Raw genomic sequence first — 22,364 nt, 5'->3', positions numbered from 1 at the left:
TTTTGAAAGACACATTTTTTTGTATCGGTTTTCTACTTTCTTGTATTTCTTACTTTCAAGGTTTAACAGAGAAAGAAAAGGGAAAAAGTTGTAAAAGCAGTTAATTCAAAAGGTACCAAAAAGACTTATGGCATATATCCTGTAATCTTTATTTGTATAGCTGCCATTGTCTTAGGAGAGAATTTTCCCTCTACACCCTGCCTCTAAGTAGTTACATTGAGTAATGTTCAAGAAACAAAACTTTCATTTGTACTATCGTAACATACACAAGGTCAAAAAAGGAATTATTTTCCACTTCCTCTCCCTCCCCAACTATTCTCCTTTTTGTATCATTATAGCCAGAATTATACTGGTTAATGATAAAGTAAGATAAAAGTTGTCTTTTTTCATTAACTTTGTTTTTATGCTAGTAAGACTTAAAAATATGTTCATTTGTTTGTCAAAAAGGCATAGCCTCTTCTGAATTGCAAAAGCTTAGAGAAAGAGTGATTTCACCTTTAAGTGGGAAAGACCTTTGTAGTCTTACATTCAGTGTGTTGAAAATTTTCCCTGAATTGTTCAAGTATGGTTTTCAATGGTTAACACATTATTGATACCTTTATTGTTTATTCTGCTTAACTACTTATAACCAGATACCTGATTTCACTCTCAGGAGCACTGGCTGTCATCAATGCTGTACCCTGCTTTGCTTTAGATGGACAATGGATATTAAACTCTTTTCTTGAAGCCACCCTTAGTTCACTGATCATAGACAAGCAAAATAGAGATTTGTTAGGATTTTTAATCTTGCTTGCTGGTAGTACACTTTTGGCTGCTAATGTGGCCCTGGGACTGTGGATGGTGACAGCTCGATAATTTGTGTGTGTGTGTGTGTGTGTGTGTGTGTGTGTGTGTACACACACATATATACATATATATGAACTCATTTGACAAAATCTGTAAGTTGTTATAATGTAGCCAAAAAAAAAAAAGGCCAACCCCATAACATTTGTTGCTGATTAAAAAACTTTGCTTGGTTTGAAATATAAAAAATTCCTTAAAACTATCTTAATCAGCACCACTTAATGAGATCCTACTAAATCTAGAGGTCTGTACTGTGTATTCTCCACACTACCTTTTGTTACCCCACTAACAAGAAATAAGAAGGACCTGATCTCTGACCTTAAAGGATTTCAGCCTGGTTGTGACAACATTTTTACATTCATTTGGACTTTATAAGTTCATCTATAAAAAATACTTGTTCTGTCATATCTAGGCAATGTGTTTACCTTGGGGTAAGGGAATAAATAGAGATGAAGAGGTGAACTCATACCGTGTTTCCCCGATAATAAGACACTGTCTTATTATTTTTTTTGGAAAGAAAAACACCAGAGGGCTTATTTTCAGGGGAGGGCTTATGTTGTCCTGCCTCAGCTCTCCTCTGCGGCACTGCTCTCAATGGCGCCAGCAAGCAAATCACTGGGGAAGAACAGGATGACACACTCACTGCTGCAGCTCTGATTGGATGCAGCTCGGAGCGGGGCGTGCGTTTCACGGGGGGGGGGGGGGGGGAGACGGGGCATACAGAGGGTACCGTAATGTAGCGTGTAGCACAGGGGATCACCTTCACTACAGTAGCAATCTCAATAGGGCTTATTTTCGGGGGAGGGCTTATTTTAGAGGAATCTTACACAGTAAGGGGAGGGCTTATTTTTGGGATAGGTCTTATTATCGGGGAAACACGGTATTTGGTTTCGAAGGAAGCAAGAGATATTCAATGGCCACACTGAAAGGGTGAGAATTTTCTAGGCTAGTCACAACTGAATCAAAACATCTTTGGTCTGCAATGTTTTTAATGTAGTGATGGATTATTTGTCAAAAGAGGAAGCTTGTATAATAGAGAGAGGTCTAATTTCTTGAGTCAAGAAGATTTGGGTACAAATCTTGAATCTGCTACATAATTGACATTGTGACCCTAGACAAGACAATGTCTTAGTGCCCTATGCAGTGTGCTGACTGTAAGTTTCAGAATTGTTACTGATTAATATTGGTACAAGGATTTTTCCTCGCTATAAGTACCCTACACCTACAGATCCCAAACCAAAAATTTTGTTTCTTTAAAGCAGCTCTGATTAAATATTATTCTCTTGACAAAATTTTGTTTACATAGATATGGCATGCAGAAAGTTCCCTGAGTTCAGGGATGTGCGTGTGTGTGTGTGTGTGTGTGTGTGTGTGTAAATTGATGACATAAAAAGAAGTAAAAGTCTAGACATTTTTCAAACCCTGTCTGTGTCTCCAAATATGCTTGGAGAGTAGAAACAGTAGAAGCAGGGACCTACCACAACATGAGGTTTGTTTTTTAATATTTTGTAACAGCAGTTGATTATTTGAATGAGGTATCACCTTCTCTTTAAAAAGCAGCCTTAATGGTGAGTTTAGTTGTAAGCTTCAGGCAAGGGTGCTTACCTTGTATAACATTCTATCAGTCTACCTTGATAGTGTTTTTAAACCTACAAATCACAGTATAGCTAAGGTTGATTTATGGGCATCGTGTTCTTTCAGGGCCGTTACTCTCCTGTGCTTGCCAAGTTGGGCTGGAGTCTTACTGTCCTCTAGAATAAAGGTATTTGCAACTGCTTCAATTAGTCTTAGCGCTGATGTCAAAGTTATACAATAAGAGCTACTTTTCATGTGAGGCAGCTAAGAGGGAAGGTAGGAATAGAGGAATGGAATCCCATTCCATCCCAAACAGATTCTTGAGTTTGATTTCAAAGACAAATCAAAGGCTAGATGAGATTGGGTCTTATGACTTTATCATGGCTAAAAATCAGTATGGCTCAGCTGAGCCATTCTGGAAATAAGTGGTCTCACAGCTACTAGGCCTTAAAGAGAAGATTATCTGTTCTCCCAAGAAGAGGGAAGGTTGGTTAGCCACTTGGGAAGAGTTCTCTGAATCCACTCCTCCCTTAGACAGTAGCAATGCGACCATTTGTCACAATACATGGATAGAATGAATCTCCCTGATTATTTTTTTGCCCGAATTATTACAAAGTTCCTGAGGACAAGGGTTCTAGTTGTTCTCATTTGCTGTTTACAGTTTCTCTTACCTTCTTTGGCCTGTTCAGCTTATGTGAAGCCTTTGACAACTTCAGGCTCTTCTCTTAAGTCCCAATTCTACCCTTGAACATAGTTTCCTCCCTGTTTTAGGCTGTCCTTCTTATCCTTCATTAGGTCACAGGCTGCCCTGTGTCTCATGCCATCTTTATTCCTTCTCTTTGGATCTCATACACTTGGGGGATGTAGCTAAGGAAGGGACGGACTCCATGAATAGACCAGTGTTTTTGATCTGTCAAGCCTGACAAACTAGGGGTTCTGGTAGCCTTTGTTTATAGTGATTTTTAAGCTTAGACACTTCTAAGAACATGCTAAACCATTTCCACTTTAGATTTTCAGCTCTCTGTTTTCTTTTCTGGGATCCCCTGGATGGACTCTGACTCAAAATTTTCTAGCCTGACTTAGAGTATACAGAACTGCGTGACCACCTAAGGAATCTGAGAATGGCCTTTGTAACACACCAAGATAAACAGTTCTTGCCTGGAAACAACTAAGGAATGCTTTTAAGAAGGTTAATGCAAATTCAAAACTAGTAGGCATGTAAACATTATGTGAACAATGGTCAGCCTTTTGGGATCCTCATAGAGTCAGTCTCATAGGTATAGAAGGTTTAAGCTAAAGTGGGTATTATATGCAAGTGCAATCATTTATGGAGTCCTAGAAGTCTTTTTTTTTTTTTTTTTTTTGGCTTTTTGGAGGGTAGTTGGGGTTAAGTGATTTGCCCAAGGCCACATGGCTAGTGTGTTAAGTGTCTGAGGCTGTATTTGAACTCAGGTCCTCCTGACTCCAGGGCCGGTGCTCTATTTACTGCGCCACCTAGCTGCCCCAGAAGTCTATCTTTTAATGAAACAACCACACTGGTTCTATTATTTCAATGGGGAATAATTAGGGAAAGTTTTCCTAGACCTCCAAGACATCTTAAAATGCAAGGAAAGGAATTGTATGTCAAAGGACCCTGGATAAACCAGAGGACTGGAGAAATAAGGTTTTTCTATTTCAGATAATGCAAAGATGATGTCTCCTCACAGTTCCTGAGCATGAAATCATAGAAGACAATTATGTGCAGTACCAGAAAAACATCCCTTGGTGCCACTTTAAGGAACAGAAAACTAGAAAGAGATCATTGCTTTGGCTATATTGTGAAATTTGTTTTATTAGATGAGTTCACTAGCAAATTGTGTAAAGGGTAATATTAGATAGAAGTGCGTGTAAGATGATTGTGATTAAAGAGGAATTTATGGAGTAAGGAAACACTTTTGTGTTTAAAATGGCAAAATGCACTATTAAATAGTCACTGTGAAAAAGTTGTATAAGTTGTAGTTTTCATATCACTTGTCTCCCTTTATGGGTTATTATCCATTTTTTATTGCTTAGCATGATTGGGAAATTGGATTCATATAGGGATAAAGAAAATTGTCTTTGTGCTGCCATTTAATTTAAGCAAGAAAACCTTATTTTCCGACTCTGTGGTGTTCTAAATATGGTGCCATATTTGTATTTTTCCTTTTTTCCTTAGAGATGTTATATAGATAATTTGTTTTCTGTAAAGCGTCTCAATTTGCAAAAATGCAGAATTTTACTTTTCTGGTTATATTTCTGTAGAGATCATTACCTTATTCCAAACTGAAATACATGAATATATTTCTTGTCAACTTGTTGGGCTCAATTACAATCATCAGATTGCATGTATTAAATGTTCACATGTAAGTAATGCAAAAGTAGCTTTTTCTAAAAAGCCTTTTGACTTTATTAGGTGTATAGTGAATCCTTTTCTTTAAAAAACAAAAAAGATACATCTAGGCATGGTGACGCACATCTGTATTCCCTGCTGTTGGGAAGGGCAACTCTGAGCTGTAGCAGGGGCAAAGACAATCAGATGTCTGCATTAAATACAGTGCCAGCATGGCTAGTGCCTGGGAGAAGGGAACTAGCAGGCTGCCTAAGCAAGATCTGACCAGCTCAAGTCAGAAAAAGAGCAGGTCAAAGTTTCCATACAGATCTGTAATGAGATTAACCCATCAGTGGCTGCCGAACTTCCAGCCTGGGCAAAAAAAGGAGATCCAGACTCACCTCCTCCCCGCAAAAAAGTTATGCTTCAACTTGAAGACGATCTAATTGCTGGCGACCGATGTTAATAAGTAACAACATGGAACCGTATTTTGTACTTCATACTGACTTGATTCTATTTCTTTCCGATCATATATATAAAATAATTCTCTGCTGACTGGATAATATCTTGTTTTTTCTAAAATGAAACCACTTCTGCTGAAAACAACCACTGGTTCTCTGTGTTAATTTCAGACATTTCAGTTATTGGTGCAAACTCTGAGGCCTGTTCTAGATTCTGTTCCTTTGCAGTAACTACTCTTATGTCTATGGTTATGTATTTAACCTTGGGATATAGCAGATTATTTTATTTGTACATAACAAAATAAAAACAATTTTTTAATTTAAATTACATTAATTAAATAATTTTTTTACTTTTCAGATTTTTAGGGGTTCTGAGGAAAAAGATTTTAACAGTTAGTTTTACATTATATCAAATTCTTAAACCTCCATATCTTATATTTGCAAAAACTTTTCCACCCAAGTTCTGGCTGTATTTCATAAAGCCAGTTAGCTGCAGTTATCAAAACAAGTTAGGAACAGCTGTAATTTTATTTTGTGCAAATGGGACCACTGGCTAGGGGTGTTTTCATGCCTGAATTGTTTTACCTTGTAATAACTGATTCTGTTCTCTCTGCTACAGGCAAACCCTTTTATATTCCTGCACCCTTTTCAAGTGTGAGTTGTATGTTTATGATGGACAGTAGAAGGAATAGGACTTTTCTAGTAAATGAAAATTGGTCTAGAAGGAAAATCAGAATGTAATTTTTAGTACTCAAGTTTATATTTCATCTTGCTTGGGTCAAGTAGAGAGTCTGTTTCATTCCTGTACTATTGGTCAACCACTGAATTGAATCAATGTGTCATTTCAAAAGAATGGGGAAAAGACTATATGGTTACATTTTATTTAAGAGACAATAAACCTATTTTAATCTATGTATGTAAAATGTTTATTTTACTTCTGAGACTTCACTCATTTGAATAATCCATTGTATATTTTATCAGAGCATGACAGATGAATTCAATGAAAGGAAAACCTCCATTTCTGACCTTATTAATGGTACAATAGGTTGTACTTCTTAGGGTGGAGATAGAGAAAAATGGATCCAGGAAGCTGCAACTCTAATTACCCAGGTTCACCATTGTGTGATTTACTTCAGTATTAAAAGGGGAAAACGCCTTTATTTCATGACTTTGAGTTTCAGGACATGATGAACATTCTGTAAATTTCATGTTCTCTCCTGGGCTTGTTTGGTTCAACAGAATAAATTGTGAAACATTTGCAAGTATTATTTTGTCTTAGAAATAGTTTTTAGCTAACTGCTTCATGTGGAATAAGTAGAGTATACTATTTTTCTTTTTTTAAAAAGTTACATTGATACTTTTTGGTTTTACATCACATTTATTTCCTTTTTTAAAAAATTATATTTAGTTCAATTTCATTTTTGTTCCTATCACATTCATTTTCAAATATATACTTCTTACCGTATTAGACCTTCCCTTATATGGGTAGAATATTCTAAAGCATCATAAATAACTTATTTGAATAGAAGAAGGAAACAGGCACTTATTAAGCATCTACTGTGTACTAGGCACTATGCTAATAAGCACTTTATAAATATTTCACTTATTCCTCACAGCAACGCTGAGAGGTAGGTGCTATTATCCCTGTTTCACAGTTGATGAAACTGAGGCAGACAAAGGTTAAGTGACTTGCATACGGTCACACAGTCTGAGATCAGATTTTAATTCCAGTCTTTTTGACTCCAGGTCTGGTGCTCCATCCATTGTGCCACCTAGCTGCATCATCACTGTAATCAATGAGTTAAGCACTTGATTTTGGTTTTTATTAAAATTCTTGTTTGTCTGTAGCCTGATTTATTTTGACTCTAGTGTTTTATGAGTCTCTAAGCCAATACTCACCTATATTACCCCTCTTTCCACAAAAATTTATTTATACTATTATTAATATAATATAGTATTAGTATGTACACTAGGGATACCAAGATAAAAAAATAAAAATCCCTCCCACACAGAGCTTACAGCCTGCTTTGTGGTAAGTTACACAATATGTTCAGAAATACAGTTCAAGATAGAATGTGATAGGAACAAAGAAGAGAACCAGACAAAGGAGTCTGGGATTATTGGAAGAGGAAATGATCACTTTAAGATGGAAAGATCAGAGAAAGCTTCTTGGACAAGAGAATGCTTAAACTCTTTCCAGACTTGGGTTCTGAAACCAGTTGTGGACAGACTATGGACAGACTATGACACAATCCAAATCCAAAAACATATAGCCTATGGAATATTAAAATTGAGAATTTTTTTTTGATAGGGCAAGATTCCTTGTCTAGGCAGAGCATGTCTTACCAAAATGAACCTTTGTTCTGTTCTAAAGAACTGAGTCATAAAGGGATTGGAAATGTTGTGGTGGTTTTTCTCCTTTATGTACAGGAGACCTACATGGAAAGAAGAAAAATTAAATTTAACTCTGTAAATTTTTAGTTTGATGGGAATTTTCAAAAGGAGATATTTTAATGTAACAAATAAAAATACTAAAAATATAAACAGTCATCAGAAGAAAAGCACCATAAATTTGAAAACTAGAGAAATGGAACCCGTTTTATTTTATTGGCAAACCAAAAAATACATACTATGGTTAAAAATTAACATAATCTGAAAAAAAGTCAAAAGGAATAAGTGAAAGAAGTCAGTGATCAGTGTGCTGATGCAGCATTCTAACATGTTAAAACTTTCTCAGGATAATTAACCATTGGTGGGGGAGAAGGGACATGGCCCAGAATAAAATAACTAGAAAGGCTCAGCTTAGTACTTTTGGTTTTGCATGTGAACAAGAGTAGGCAAGCAATGAAAAATCTCAGCATAAGAATTTAAGTACCAAATGTCCCTATGGTTAAAGTTTTACTTCCTTGTCAAAAGTTGTTCCCTTTAGGCCACTGGTGTTTTTTCCCAATTGGTCAGCAAGCATTTTTTAAGAGCTTACCATGTGCAGGCACTGTGCTAAGGGCTCGGCAAGCAAAGAAAGGCAAAAACAGCTCCTGATTTTAAAGATCATATATTCTAATGAGGGAGAGAACATGTGAAAAATAAAGACTAGGTGCATACAAGGTAATACAGGATCAAACAAGGTGAAACTGAGAAGTCATGGCACTAGCAACTGTGGGGACAGGGGAAAAGTCTTGCAAAATGTGGGACTTGAGCTGAGTCTTGAAGGAATCTAGGAAAAGAAGATTCCAAGATGAAGAGGCAGAGCATTCTAGGCATGGGGGAAAGCAGTGCAGCACAAAATCCTTTTTTACATTTTTTATTTTGACCCTGTGCCTTACTACCTCTAGGAGTTTGCTTTCTGAAACTAATTAGATCAATTGCTTTCTTTAAGGAATATGTTAATAAATGCTACTGAGATAATTTGTTCCTGAGTTTCCTCCTGTTTTCTCCCATGGCCATAACTTTTCCCATTTTCAGAGTTCTTCCTTTCCACACCACTCCCCCACCATCCTGCATTCACTCTGATTCAATCTCTTCCATGCCCTACTTGGAAATTCTTATTTTCTAGAGGAATTTTGTATATGTTTAACCTAAATGTTAGGTCTAAGTATTAATATCTAACAAAAACAACGGTATGTTCACAGTTTATACCTAAGGAAATGAAAAATACTCTTTCTCATGTAATAAAGAAACTCTATTTGGAAAATTTACCTCTTAACAGATCTAACAATTCTTGTGTAAGAGAGAAAAATTCTAGTTTTGAGGTTTTTCTGTGCAATTCATTTTTCTCTCAGTATAGCACCAAGAAATACATGGATTCTTCCCATCATACTTTAAACAAAGTTTAAATCTTTTAACATATGTATGTTAACATTACTGTTGGCTCAGTAATAACTTTCCTTCCTAAAGAAGCCTTAAATATTATGATATGCATATGGAAGAATATAAAATCTGGTATTTTAAAATATATAGGACTCTGGAACAATTTTCTCTTCAGCCACATTTCATTGCAGTACACTAGATGTCTTTCCAAAAATGTTGGATGTTTCATCCTCAATTATATGTGTGTGTGTATCTGTATCATTAAATATGTATATAATTTCATTGTTTTTAATTGAAAAATCTGCTGCTTATGTTTTGTGATTTTAATACCTTTCTCTGTGTATTGTTTGACATTCATCTTAAATGTATAAAATCCATGATTGAATGGTTCTCCAAGTTTTAAAATAAGTGTGTAATCTTTCTTCTTCTGTTTGGGTATACTAAATGAGTACTTCTGGAATGCTGCCTTTCTGGATTAGCCATCCCATGTATGTATTATTTGTAAATTTCAGAAAGTTTTGCTTTCTGATAATGTTAAAACTGAGAAATTTGGGTATATATGTTTGAATTGAATTTGTTGCAATTCATCTTCATTTTTTTTCTACTTATAATAAATTTTCAATCTAAAATGCATTTGAATTTTTATTTCCATTTGACATCTTTGAGATGAATGTTGCTTATTTTAAAATGTTTTTAACCCAGGATCTGGCAGCTTCTACACTGAGGGATCGAAGGGCTTGGAATATGATATTCCGGAGGGCAAAGGAGCTGGGATTAAAACCAAGAGTCACCTACCCAGCAAAACTGAGTATCATGTTTCAGGGGAAAATATGGTCATTCAGTGGAATAGAGGACTTTCAAGCATTCTTGCTGAAAAAACCAGAGTTGAATAGAAAATTTGACATTCAGATACAAGAAGCAAGAGAAGCATGAGAAGGTAAACAGGGAAAAGGAATCATAAGGAACTTATCAAAGTTGAACTATTAACATTCCTACATGGAAAAATAATAATTGTAACTTATGAAAATTTTCTCAGTAGTTGAAGGGATTAGAAATATATATTTGTCTATATATGAGGGTATATGGGCATATGAATACATATGTGAATGTATATATGTTTACATGTATATATAGATAGAGGGCACAGGACCAATTTAACAGGAAGGAATTATACTTAAAAGGTGAAATTAAGAGGTGAGAGCAATATAATGAGAGGAGATGGGGAGAGACAGATTGGGGTAAACTATCTCATACAGAAAAGGCAAGGGAAAATGATTATAATGGACGGGAAGAATAGGAAGGCAAAAGGGAATGGGTCAACCTTATTCCCATTGAATTTGGCTTGAGGAGGGAGTGAAATACACACTAAATAGGGTATCTCACCCTCCAGGAGAATGGGGGGGAAGGGGATGAGAGGGGGGATGATAGAAGGGAGGGTAGGTTCGGGGGGAGGGAAGTTGGAAGCACTCACTTTTGAAAATAGATGAGATCGGGGTGGCCAGGTAGCACAGCAAGTAAGAGCACCAGCTCCAGTGTTGGAATTGACCTGGTGATCGAATCCCGGGCTTAGACACTTAGCACCCACCCAGAAACACCTGGCCATGTAACCTTAAGCAAGTTACTTAACTCCAATTGCTTAGGGGCGGCCAGGTGGCTCAGTGAGTAGGAGCACCAGCTCCAGTGTCAGGATGACCTGGATCAAAATCCGGGCTCAGATACTCAGCACCACACCCAGAAATAACTGGCTGTGTAACCTTGAGGAAGTTACTTAACTCCAATTGCTTAAAAAAAAAAATAGATGGGATCAAAGTAGAGAATAGAACAAGTGGGAGGTGGGATAGGAAGGAAGGAAATATAGTCAGTCTTTTACAATATATCTACTATGTTATTATTTTGCATTAGCCGCACATGTACAACCTATACTGAACTGCGTATCTTCCCAGTGCAGGTGGGTGACAAGGAAGGGAATGAATCTGGAATTGAAAGTTTTAAAATCAAATATATATATATAGAGAGAGAGACATATATGTATGTATATATATATATATATATGTGTGTGTGTGTGTGTGTGTGTGTGTGTATTTATATATGTTTACATATTGTAATGGGAATGTAAATTTTAAAGATCTTCCCTGCCCCTAGGCTAAAGTGCACCTGGAGCCTGGGGTGGGAGGCTTGTTTTTCAGTAGATACTTTTTGATTGGCCAGTGGGTCAATAAGGTTGTTACATTCTCTGATCCAGGAGGCTATATAAGCCCTGATGTGAGGCTTTGTTTTGGGGCTCACTTTGAAAAGTGTTCTGTGATTTGATATGGATTCTGGGAAGCCATTGTCCAGAGCCCCCCGGCTTTGAAACCCAGATGTTGTTTGGTATGGATGTAATGGTTGAACAGTTTGGAAATCTGTCTACTTGATCTGTTTTTGTCTTGATAATTCTGTCTGTATACTTTGAAGTTTGGGGTGCTGACCTTTTTCCCCTGAACTAGGTGAATGATACATATCTGACTGATTAAAGTAAGCTTGTTAACCCACTTTGAGTTGCTTTCCTTTATCAAAGCAGATCCAAGAATCTGTGCTGGCAGACACCCTGGGGACGCTGGGGTGCTTGCTGCTACATACACACACACACACACACACACACACATATATATATATATACTATTATTAATACCATCTTACATATAATTGGGAAATAAGATATACAGGCACTGAGGCATAGAGATCCACTGGAAAAGTAGAAAGGGGTATGGGATAAAATATGGGAGAGAGCAGATTGGAGGAGGGGATATCCTGTGGGACTGCTATTTTGGGGCAGTGGGTAGGAGAAAAATGGGGAGAAAATTTGTAACTCAAAATCTGGCGGAAACGAATGATGTAAATAAGAAGTTAATAAAGCATTGAAAAAAATAAATAAATAAAATGTTTTAAATTCACCCAATTCTAATTTTCCCCCCAGGAGTTAGTATGTTTATTTTATTGCTTGTACTATTTATCATATGAAAATTTGGAGCCTTACAGTATGAACTCCCTCACCTCCTTTCCCCATCTTTTTCAAAATCTTCACAGCTTTGTCACTCTGCTTCTGTTTTCCTAGCCACAGATAAAAGAAGTATGCCTCATTCTTTTATAAGACAAATGCCCTCTGACTAATAAACTTTCAATACCATAGGCTCTAGTACCATGTATCATCAGTCCCCTCTCCACTGGCAACTTCCTTTCTGGCAACAGACATACTTACATATCCTCAATCCTTAAAAAGCCTCCACTGGACAATTGCATCTCATCCAGTTAATATCCCACATCCCTGCCTGTCCTCCCCTTAACTACTAAACTTTTTAGAAAAAGGTTTCTACATCTGATGCCTCCCTTTCAGCACTACCCACTGTTCAGCCCCTTGCAATGTACCTTCCCCCTACTATCACCATCTGCTGACACTGCTCTTTCAAAAGTCACCTATGACCTAATCACCAAATCAGATAATAGTTTTTCAGTCTTCATCCTCCTTGATTTCTTTGTAACTTTTTTATACTGTTGATCACTTCCTCCTCCTGCTTGATGCGATCTCTCTTCCTTTGGCTGCAATGACAACACTATCCTCTCACTGTTCCATCTTTTTTCTTATGCTCTTCCTGAGCCATTAATGGGGGTGTTTTCCAAGGTCCCCTCTCTGGCTCTCTCTTCTCTTGGCAATCTCACTCTCAGTGGCTTAAAGTGCCATTTCTGTGCAGATGACTCCCAAATCCAGGTCACACATCCTGACCTCTATCTTGAACTCCAGTCCCACATCTCTAACTGCCTTGCTGGCCATCTCTATCAAGATGTCCTAGAGACTGCTCAAACTGTGTCCAAAACAGAACTGATTGTCCCCTAAACCCATCTCTCCTCTCAATGTCCCTATTTCTGTTGAAGGCACTGCCATTATTCTAGTTACAACTTTGTAAACTAAGATTTTTCCTTTACTCTTCATTCTTACTTCCTGTATCCAAATAATCGTGGAATCTTGTCAGTTACTCCTGATCCATTCAAGGCATCTGTTGTGTCTTTGTTCTGTCTACTTACCACAACCACCCTGGTTCAGGACCTCATCACTTCTAGCCTAGACTATTAAAATTGGTCTCCTTGCATCTAGTCTCTCTCCTCTTCAATCCATCTTCCCCATGGCTGCCCAAGTGAGGTTCCAAGTTCTAAGGGTCACTCTTCTGCTCATGAAGTTTTGGTCGGATCCCTCTTGACTCCCAGAGGTTCCCAAATTTATTTGACCTACTTCCCCCTTTTCCAAAAAAAAAAAAATTACTCAGCAGCCCCCTGGAAATCTATTTTCTTTATCCTTTTAATGATTTTTTTTATTTGCATCAATTTGAAAATACATAATTTTTTTTAAAGAGACACATCTTAAATTTAATATTTTGTTGTAAATTTGTGGGGTTTTCCTGTACTGAAATTTTGATGACACAATATTGCATCATGTAACCTAGAGTACTGTATTATAAATAAGTCATTACATGCACATATTCCTGCCAATACATGCTGGACTTCCTGGCAATGCTCAACACATTCACTTGCTAACACTTGTTTGTTAAGACCAGTAGGTAAACTTGACCACTGATTGGTTATAACTTGCATTGTGTGTTTATTTGGAAAATAATGTAATCACTATGACTAACTCTGTTACACAACAGATGAAACATGTATGAACGGTTTTTCAAAATTTTCTTCTCTTCTTTCCTTATGCTTCCACTGCATAATATTTTTATTCAACATCGCCCCCTTGCACCCAAGTCTATTACCACCACCACCCCCCCAATCATTCCAGTGCCCTCCAAGGGGCAGTACTGCCCACTTTGTACACCAAGGACCTAGGTTAAAATGTAAGCTCCTGTTTGGGAGTGTGGCTTCAGCCCCTTGCTGAAGTGTATATACATGCTATCATTATTATAATTACTGATTGGCTGATTGTTCATTTCACTAATGCACTTATCACCATCCATTAAGTTTCTCTGTTTGGGTTACCTTATCCCCTTGGTAGACTCTATACTTACTGAAACCAAGGACCATGTACCTAAATTTAGTATGTCAGTCTCATATGGGCTATGTGCTTAATTATATCTGAGTTAAATTTTAAATTTGGCAGAAAGCACAAATTATTTATAGGGGAAATGTTCCTTCTAACCTGGTTACCGGCATATCCATTCTTCACTACCCATGGGAGCTGTTGAAGCATATTGTGAAAGAAGGGTGGGAGGAACCAATGTTGTTTTCCTTGAACTAAAAAAAGTTTGCTAAGGAAAAGGATTTAAATGTGTTCTATGAGGTGTTTGAACTAATCAAAGATGTTATTGCCATTATTTTGAAGTGGATAAAGTGAGGAACTGAAAGGTTAGGCTTATGTCCTGTCCACTGAGTATGTGGTGAACAAATTGCTTTAACAATTTCTTACTGAAATGTTCTTTTAGTTATAGAAAAGCAAACATTATTTTTATAAAGACTTTGTAGCTAATAAACAAAGGAGACTCAATGACTAAAGTAAATTTAAATATACTCTTCAAAGTGCATTAAATATACTTTTGAAGTACAATATTTCAAAAGCACAAACCAAATTTCTTCCAATTTTATATTACAAAAACTTTAAGTACTACGTAAACAGACCCAATAAGGGTATGGATAGATCATAAATAATAAATATAAATTTGCCTTTGTTTATTAAATCTCCCCATGTATACTCATATATATATGTACACACACACAATGATACATAAAACATATTTGCACCGTGTATGTATATTTATCTGATGAGACTGGGAAAGATTCCATTTTCTTATTGCCTACAGTCTTAAAATAGAATGTGCATGCCATTATCCCAGATCACTTCACCCTTTTAAAAATGGAAGTCAGTGGGGGTGAAATAGGCATCTATAAATGGAGATTTGCTTCACAGCCAACATTTGAACATAGACATTACATATGTTATTAGATGCCTCCACCCTGAAAACTACTATTACTTAGATTATTATTTTAGCAAACCTCTTGTTTTTAAACAAATTTCTATATTTACTGAGCTCTAACTCTGTGATTGAAGGAAGAACTGGATTTAGAGTTGAGCGATAACCTTGGACAAGTCATTCCTTGTACCTCAATTTCCTCATCTGCAAAATAAGGGAGTTAAAACAGATGACCTCTAAAGTCTAGATCTAAATCTACGATTCTATAATTTTAATGGAATCTGCCCTATATTTAGGAAAAGTATAAATAAAAAGGGAAGGCGTTGGGTAAGTTTGGATTACTGTCTCTAGTGAATCTATTCCATATTTACAAAAGATCAGGCTACTATTCTAGTCCTAATATTCTTTTTTTTTTTTTGGATGGAGGAAGGCAAGACAATTGGGGTTAAGTGACTTGCCCAAGGTTACACAGCTAGTAAGTGCGTCAAGTGTCTCAGGCCAGATTTGTACTCAGGTCTTCCTGACTCCAGGGCTAGTGCTCTAGGAACTGCACCACCTAGCTGCCCCTAGTCCTAAAATTCTTGATAATTTTTCTTTATCATTGTTAAACTTTAATAATGTATAGTTGTCCCAGCACATTTTTCATAATGCTGCTCTGGAGATGACATGGCCCAATAAGCTTAAGAAATAAGACTTCAGTTCCCTATTCAGATATCTTGACTATTATGTTCAATTACATTGTTGTTGTTCAGCTATTTCAGTCCCATCTGACTCTTCATGACCCCATTTGGGGTTGTCTTGGCTGAGATACTGGCATGACTTGCTATTTTCTTCTTCAGCTTATTTTACAGATGAGGAAACTGAGGGAAACAGGGTTAAGTGACTTGCTCATGGTCACATGGCTAGAAAGTGTCTGAGATGGGATCTAAATTCATGAAGATGAGTCTTCCTAACTCTGAGTCCAGCATTCTATCCACTGCCACCTCAAGCTATCCTCTGTTCAATTATGGGTGCCATATTTTAGGAGGGACATTGATAAACTAGAGTCTATCCAGAGAAAGGTAACCAGGATGGTGAAGGAACTTGAATTCATACTTTAAGTGATTCTGATTAAGGATCTGTGCATGTTTAGTCTAAAGAAAAAACAGGGAACATCCAAGCTGCCTTTAACTTTTGGAATGGGGTGGGGAGAGAGGGACAGGGTCAGAGAGCAGATGTAAAAGAACAGAGATAAGACTTGTTCTTTTGGGCTTTAAAGGGTTGGATTCTCCCAAATTGAAATCTTCAAAGTCTAGATGACCACTTGTCAGAGGTGACATAATGGATAGAATGCTAGGGCCTGGAGTCAGGAAGACCTGATCTTAAATCCAAACTCAGAAATTTACTAGCTGTGTGTCCCTGGGCAAGTCACTTAACCTGCATCTGTCTGCCTTAGATTCCTTATCTGTAAAATGGGAACAACAGTAATTCCCAGGGTTATGAAGATAAGATGAGATATTTGTAAAGTGTTCTTCAAACCTGAAGTGCTACATAATTATTTGTTATTATTATCATTATTATTACATTGCAAAGAATCCATCAGTCAACAATCATTAAGCTCTGGGATACAAAGAAAGGTCAAAGGTAGTCTCTATCTTTGAGGAGCTCACAATCTTAAGGGAAGAAACAGGATCAATTAAAGATAAATCAACAGAAGGTTAATTAGGGCTTGAACTAGATAGCCTCTTATTTTTCCTACAACTCAGAGATGTATGATTTTACTTCCTTTATCGTTGTCATGGAAACCTGACTAATGTGCTGCCTGAATATGAATTGGGGGAAATTAGAAGGTAGTTTCCATTCAGAATAGATAGTGAGAATAGAATAGCTAGGCAGTTGAGTTTAGGGCCATGTAAAAATTTTAGTTATCTGCTATAAAAAACACATACCAAGAAATAAATGTCTAAGCCCTCTGTCAGGCCTGCGGCTTTCTATGTTCAGTCAGTTACACCCATTAAGTCAAAAAGCTGAAGTGAATTGAAGAGACAGAAGCATGGGACGGCTCTCAGTCCCTGGAAATGGGAAGGATTCTCACAAAGGAGAGCAGAAGAGCCAAGAGCTATGGCTGGCAGAGCAGAGCAGGGTTCTGCCAGTGCCTGGCCTGCCCTACTTTATATTCCCACAGTTTCTTGATGGGTGAGTTAATCGAAAGATAACTTTTTATAGTTGCTCACCAGTAACAAAATGGTAAAGGAAAAGAATCAGCCTTTCTTCTGAATCTATTCCCGAGGAAATGAGACTGGTCACAATCAGAGAACATAGAGCTGGGAGGAATTTCAGTGGCCATCTTGTCCACCATATCCAAAAGGAATCCCCATGATAACATACCCGTACAGTGGTGATCCAGACTCAGTTTGAAGGAAGACACCCTCGTGATGGAGGCAGCTAGGTGTAAGGGTTATGGGATTTAAAGATCTTCCATGCCCCATTGGACTTGCTAACATAGCAGGAAGGGGCGGAGCAAGAGGAAGCAGAAGCCAAGTTAGCGTTCCTGTGGTGGCTGGCAGTGGTGGCGAAGGCGGCAGCAGCAGCAGAGGCAGTGGCAGCGCAAAGCCCTTTTTGAGTTAGCCAGAATTTCTGCTAAGGACTCCTGCTGAGGACTGCCAGGGGCCGGAGCTGCTGGGAGTGCACTTCCTGGACGCTGGGTGGTTGCTGTGAGTGGGGAGAGGAGGACCTTTGCCTGAGGTAGCCTGTTCTGTTTCAAAGGCTTGAAAATGTGGGTGCTTTCTACTTTATCTACCTGTGCCAATGTCATAACTACTCTGATGGCTTTCACTTTCTGGTTTTGGGACTCAGTCTTTTGGTATCTTAATAAATTTTCCAGCTTATTCCCCCATATGGCAAGCATGATGTATTTTGTGATGGATAATTATATCAGCATATTTGTAATCTCCATAGGCATTGTGAATATGGCATTGCTGATACATTTGGCGACCAGGATGGGATCACAAAATGTCAGGCCTCTATTTGGAAGCAGTGGGGCTTTAGAGGGAGAAATGGCTATTCCAGGTTGGGAGGATTTGCCTTATTCCTCTCTAGCCAGAGAATGGGCTAAAAGCACAGGGCCCAGTGAAAACTGGGAACCAAGGCTAAAAGAGGGAGAACCTGGAGATTTGGAAAGGTGTTTGAAAGCAATACCCATAGAACCAGGCAAAGAACTGGCAGGAGTGTGCAGGAGAGGCTGGGTGCTGCTAACAAGTTATCGCCTTATGTGTAAAAGTAGGGATAAGAAGCTGAAGGAAAGAGCTTGGATGGCTAGGGAGTCAGCTGGTTTGCCTGAGGATTCTTCTGTGTCACAGCACTCAGAAGAGCAAACTGGAGGTACTCATGTGGTCCAGGAGCAAGCTACTGTTCATGTAGCTAAAAGGAAGCAAAAAACTAGCAGAACGAATGTGCATGCAGCTTTTGTACAGGCTGGGCAGAGTTGCCCTGACAGCTTCCAGGAGAATGTGTGTGAGGAGAATGGAGCAAGGTTAGATGAGGAGTCTTCTAATGTAGAAGCTCTCCCCATACGAAGAAGAAGACAGGAGAACCACTGAGGCAAAACAGAGTCCAGGGAGATAATTGAGGATTTCACTCAACAGGAGATCACTGATGTATTGAGTAGATTTACCCAAAGAATGGGGGAGTCGTTAGTGTCTTGGATAGTAAGAATCACTGATGAAGGAGCAGGAGGAATAACACTGGACAATGAGGACTGTTTAAAATTCATAAGTATCAGTCAGAATCCTTTTGTACACCAGGCTTTTAGGGATCACCATATGCAAGGAGGAAATAACAAAACTAATCTTCTAGCTTTAGCTGCAGAAGGATGCAAAAAGCAATATCCAACTGAATCTATGTGGCCTAGGGGAGACAGACCCTGGTACTCACTTAGAGACTGTATGAGAAAACTAAAGGAGGAGGTAATGAAAACTGCTATCCTGATTGGAGATGCAAATGCATATTATGATCCCCCCCTAGGAGTTCCTCATAGAAATATCATAGTGAAGACGGCTCGTCCTGCATATAAGCACCTAATTCTGACTCTATTAATTGGAGAAATAGGGCACCCTCTTTCAGAGGTGCTGGATAAGATTTCACAATTAAGCGATTTAGGGGAATGGGAAAAAGACAAATTGCCTGGAGAGAGAAGAGTAAACAGCCAGAGGATTCAGAGACAAAATAGACCAACAAGAAGGGAACTGTTTACTGCTCTATTAAGAGCAGGGGTGGACTTTAGAAGAATAGATGGTATTCCAACTGAAGAGCTGCATAAGCTGTACCAAGAAAAGGTACTTAGCATTAGAATGAACAGGGAAGCAGGAACCACCCCTGCAGGTATTTCTGAGTCTGAATCTTTGTATCCAAGTCTGCCCCACCTTCAGGGGGAATAGGGGATAAGCCAAGCCCCAGCCCAGATAAAAGAAATATGCAGAAGAGATTGCAGACCCCATATTGGTTTAACAATATATTGGAAGAATGGATCAACTACTGTGACTAGGGCACTGATTGATACTGGGGCTGAGGCCACACTTATCTATGGAAACCCTGATAAGTTTAAACATGGAACTCCTATTACCATCACAGGTCTAGGAGGCGCTGAAATATCAGCCAGACAAGTAAAAATAACAATGAAAATTGGGCAGTTACCTAAGAAAGAATATACTGTGGTTGTTGTACCCATTCCTGAATACATCATTGGAATAGATGTATTGAGAGGCATGACTCTGAATTTACCTGAAGGGAGATACCAGTTTGCTGTGAGGAAGATAGGAATTAATACAGTTTTAGTGGGAAAACTAAAAATGGACCCAATCACTTTACCTGAACCTTCTGAAGTAATTACTTTAAAACAGTATCGTGTGCCAGGTGGGCAAGATGAAATTACCACTACTATAAAGGAATATGTTGAAGCATGAGTGTTAGTCCCTACAACCACAAGATGGAATAATCCTGTCTGGCCAGTAAGAAAATCAGATGGGACATGGAGAATGACTGTGGATTATAGACAGTTAAATAAGGTGACTCCTTCTTTGTATGCTGCTGTTCTAGATACCATCACCTTAATAGAAAGGATCCAGAAACATGATGGGACTTGGTATGCAGTTATTGACTTGGCAAATGCCTTCTTCACCATCCCAATAGACCCTAAACAATGGGACCACTTCGCTTTCACTTGGCAGGGTAGACAATATATTTTCACCCGCTTGCCACAAGGGTACATACATAGCCCCACTATTTGTCACAGGATTGTGGCTGAACAGTTGGATGAATTAAAGCTACCTGGTGTACAGATTACCCACCACATTGATGATATCATGATACAGGGAAAAGATGCAAAAGAAGTGGAAAGGAGTTTGACCCTTCTAATTGAGCATATGAAAAGTAAAGGGTGGGAAATTAACTCTGAAAAGGTTCAAGGACCAGCTCAAAATGTGAAATTGTTGGGTATACAATGGAACAAGGGGCTAAGGGAGATTCTTCCTCAAGCCCGACAAAAGATTCAGGATTTTCCTACCCCTACCAATAAGAAGAAGGCCCAAAAGTTAATAGGATTGTTTGGATACTGGAGGCACCACATTCCACATTTGGCACAGATTTTAAAACCTTTATATAGAGTCACACAGAAGAAATATGAATTCGATTGGGGATTTGAGCAGAGTAAAACTTTTGAAGAAGCCCAGGCTGCCATACAATTGGCCCTAGATTTGTGGCCCATGCAAAATGGTCCAGTGGAATTGCAAGTGACTGTACAAGATGATTATGCAAACTGGAGCTTATGGCAAAAACAACAAAGCCGAAATGTACCTTTGGGATTTTGGTGTAGGAAACTCCCTTCATCTGGAGTCCAGTATACACCTTTTGAAAAGCAGTTGTTAGCTGCATATTGGGCTTTGGTGGAGACTGAACAACTGACTGTGGGCCATGAAGTGATATTAAGACCTGGAATCCCAATCATGACCTGGGTAATGAGTACCCCAGCTTCTCACAGAATTGGACATGCCCAAGAGGCTAGTATAATCAAATGGAAGTGGTATATTCAAAATAGAGCGAAAACAGGCAAAAGCGGAGTCTCTGCTCTGCATGAATCTATAGCAAACATAGAAATTGAGAGGAATGACACACCCCCTGAGCCAAAGCAACAGTTGGTACAGTCCACTGTAAAATGGAATGAGGGATATGATGTATTAACTGAGGAACAAAAGAGACATGCATGGTTTACTGATGGGACAGCAAAATATTTAGGGCAAAAAAGACATTGGAAAGCAGTGGCCTATAACCCATGCACTAGAAGGACTTTGGAAAGTACTGGGATAGGTGCAAGTAGCCAATATGCTGAACTTATGGCAGTATATCAAGCCATCAAAATAGAACAAGGAGGACAGTGTCATATATTCACTGATTCATGGGTGGTAGCTAATGGGTTAGCTACATGGATGCCCATGTGGAAAAATGAAAATTGGGAAATTCATAGTAAACAAGTCTGGGGCAAAGAATTATGGGAAGATATCTGGAACATGTCTTTGGTTACTGACTTGTCAGTTTTTCATGTAGATGCTCATGTGGCCCCCACCACACCAGAACGTGAGTACAATGCTCATGCTGATCGACTGGCAAAGATTGCTACTGAACATATTGTCCCTACTTTGACAACAACTGATGATCCGGTATTAGCAAAATTGGTCCACAAAACAGCAGGCCATTTGGGGGTCCAGGCCACACACCAGTGGGCACAAGATCGAGGTATTAGTATCTTTCATTCACTGTTAAAACAGATAGCAGAAGAATGTCATATATGTCAATCGGAAAAGAAGTGAACTGTTCCTCGGGTAGTAACTGGAGAGATAGCAAGAGGAAAAGTCCCAGCCCAAATCTGGCAAATAGATTATATTGGTCCACTACCACTGGACAAAGGATGCAGATTTATATGTACTTGTGTTGACACCTATTCAGGTGTACTAGTAGCTTGTCCTTATAAGAATGCAACCCAGAAAAACACTTGTAAAACTCTAGATCTCATAAGTCTATATTATGGAACCCCAATGTAAATTCAAAGTGACAATTGTTCACATTTCAAAGGCAATGAAATGAAGAAGTATTGTATACTAAACAATATAGAATGGATAATATTCCATATTATCCAGAAGCATCTGGGTTAATTGAAAGAATGAATGGATTACTGAAAGAACAGTTGAGGAAGTTAAGTTCCAATAATTCATATCAACATTGGAAGGATAATTTGTTTATGGCTTTGCGTAATTTGAATAATAGACCATTGAGAGGAAGTACACGTCTAGCCAGAATGATGACCCCCAATCTGCAAATTAGAAAACAACAAACACACAAGATCCCAAATATTGAGTATTGGAC

The 22,364-nt window shown here is 38.3% G+C and overlaps 1 protein-coding gene across 1 annotated transcript in view; it reads left to right on the top strand.

Annotated features, from left to right (window-relative positions):
• MBTPS2 (membrane bound transcription factor peptidase, site 2) overlaps positions 1-6,149 on the top strand; it is a 47,412-nt gene extending 41,263 nt beyond the window's left edge. The window contains exon 11 of the mRNA XM_069063417.1: positions 633-6,149. Within this exon, the coding sequence (XP_068919518.1) occupies positions 633-855 (223 nt within the window). The 3' untranslated portion in view covers positions 856-6,149. The remainder of the gene's footprint in view (positions 1-632) is intronic.
• Positions 6,150-22,364: the final 16,215 nt, after the last annotated feature.

This window comes from Petaurus breviceps, unplaced genomic scaffold, assembly GCF_028583685.1.
Source record: "Petaurus breviceps papuanus isolate PSGF00001 unplaced genomic scaffold, PetGlider_PUasm1.0 90574, whole genome shotgun sequence".
NCBI classification, from domain to species: domain Eukaryota; kingdom Metazoa; phylum Chordata; class Mammalia; order Diprotodontia; family Petauridae; genus Petaurus; species Petaurus breviceps.
Note: the sequence above shows the minus strand (reverse complement) of the source record. Positions and strands in the feature narration are given on the sequence as shown.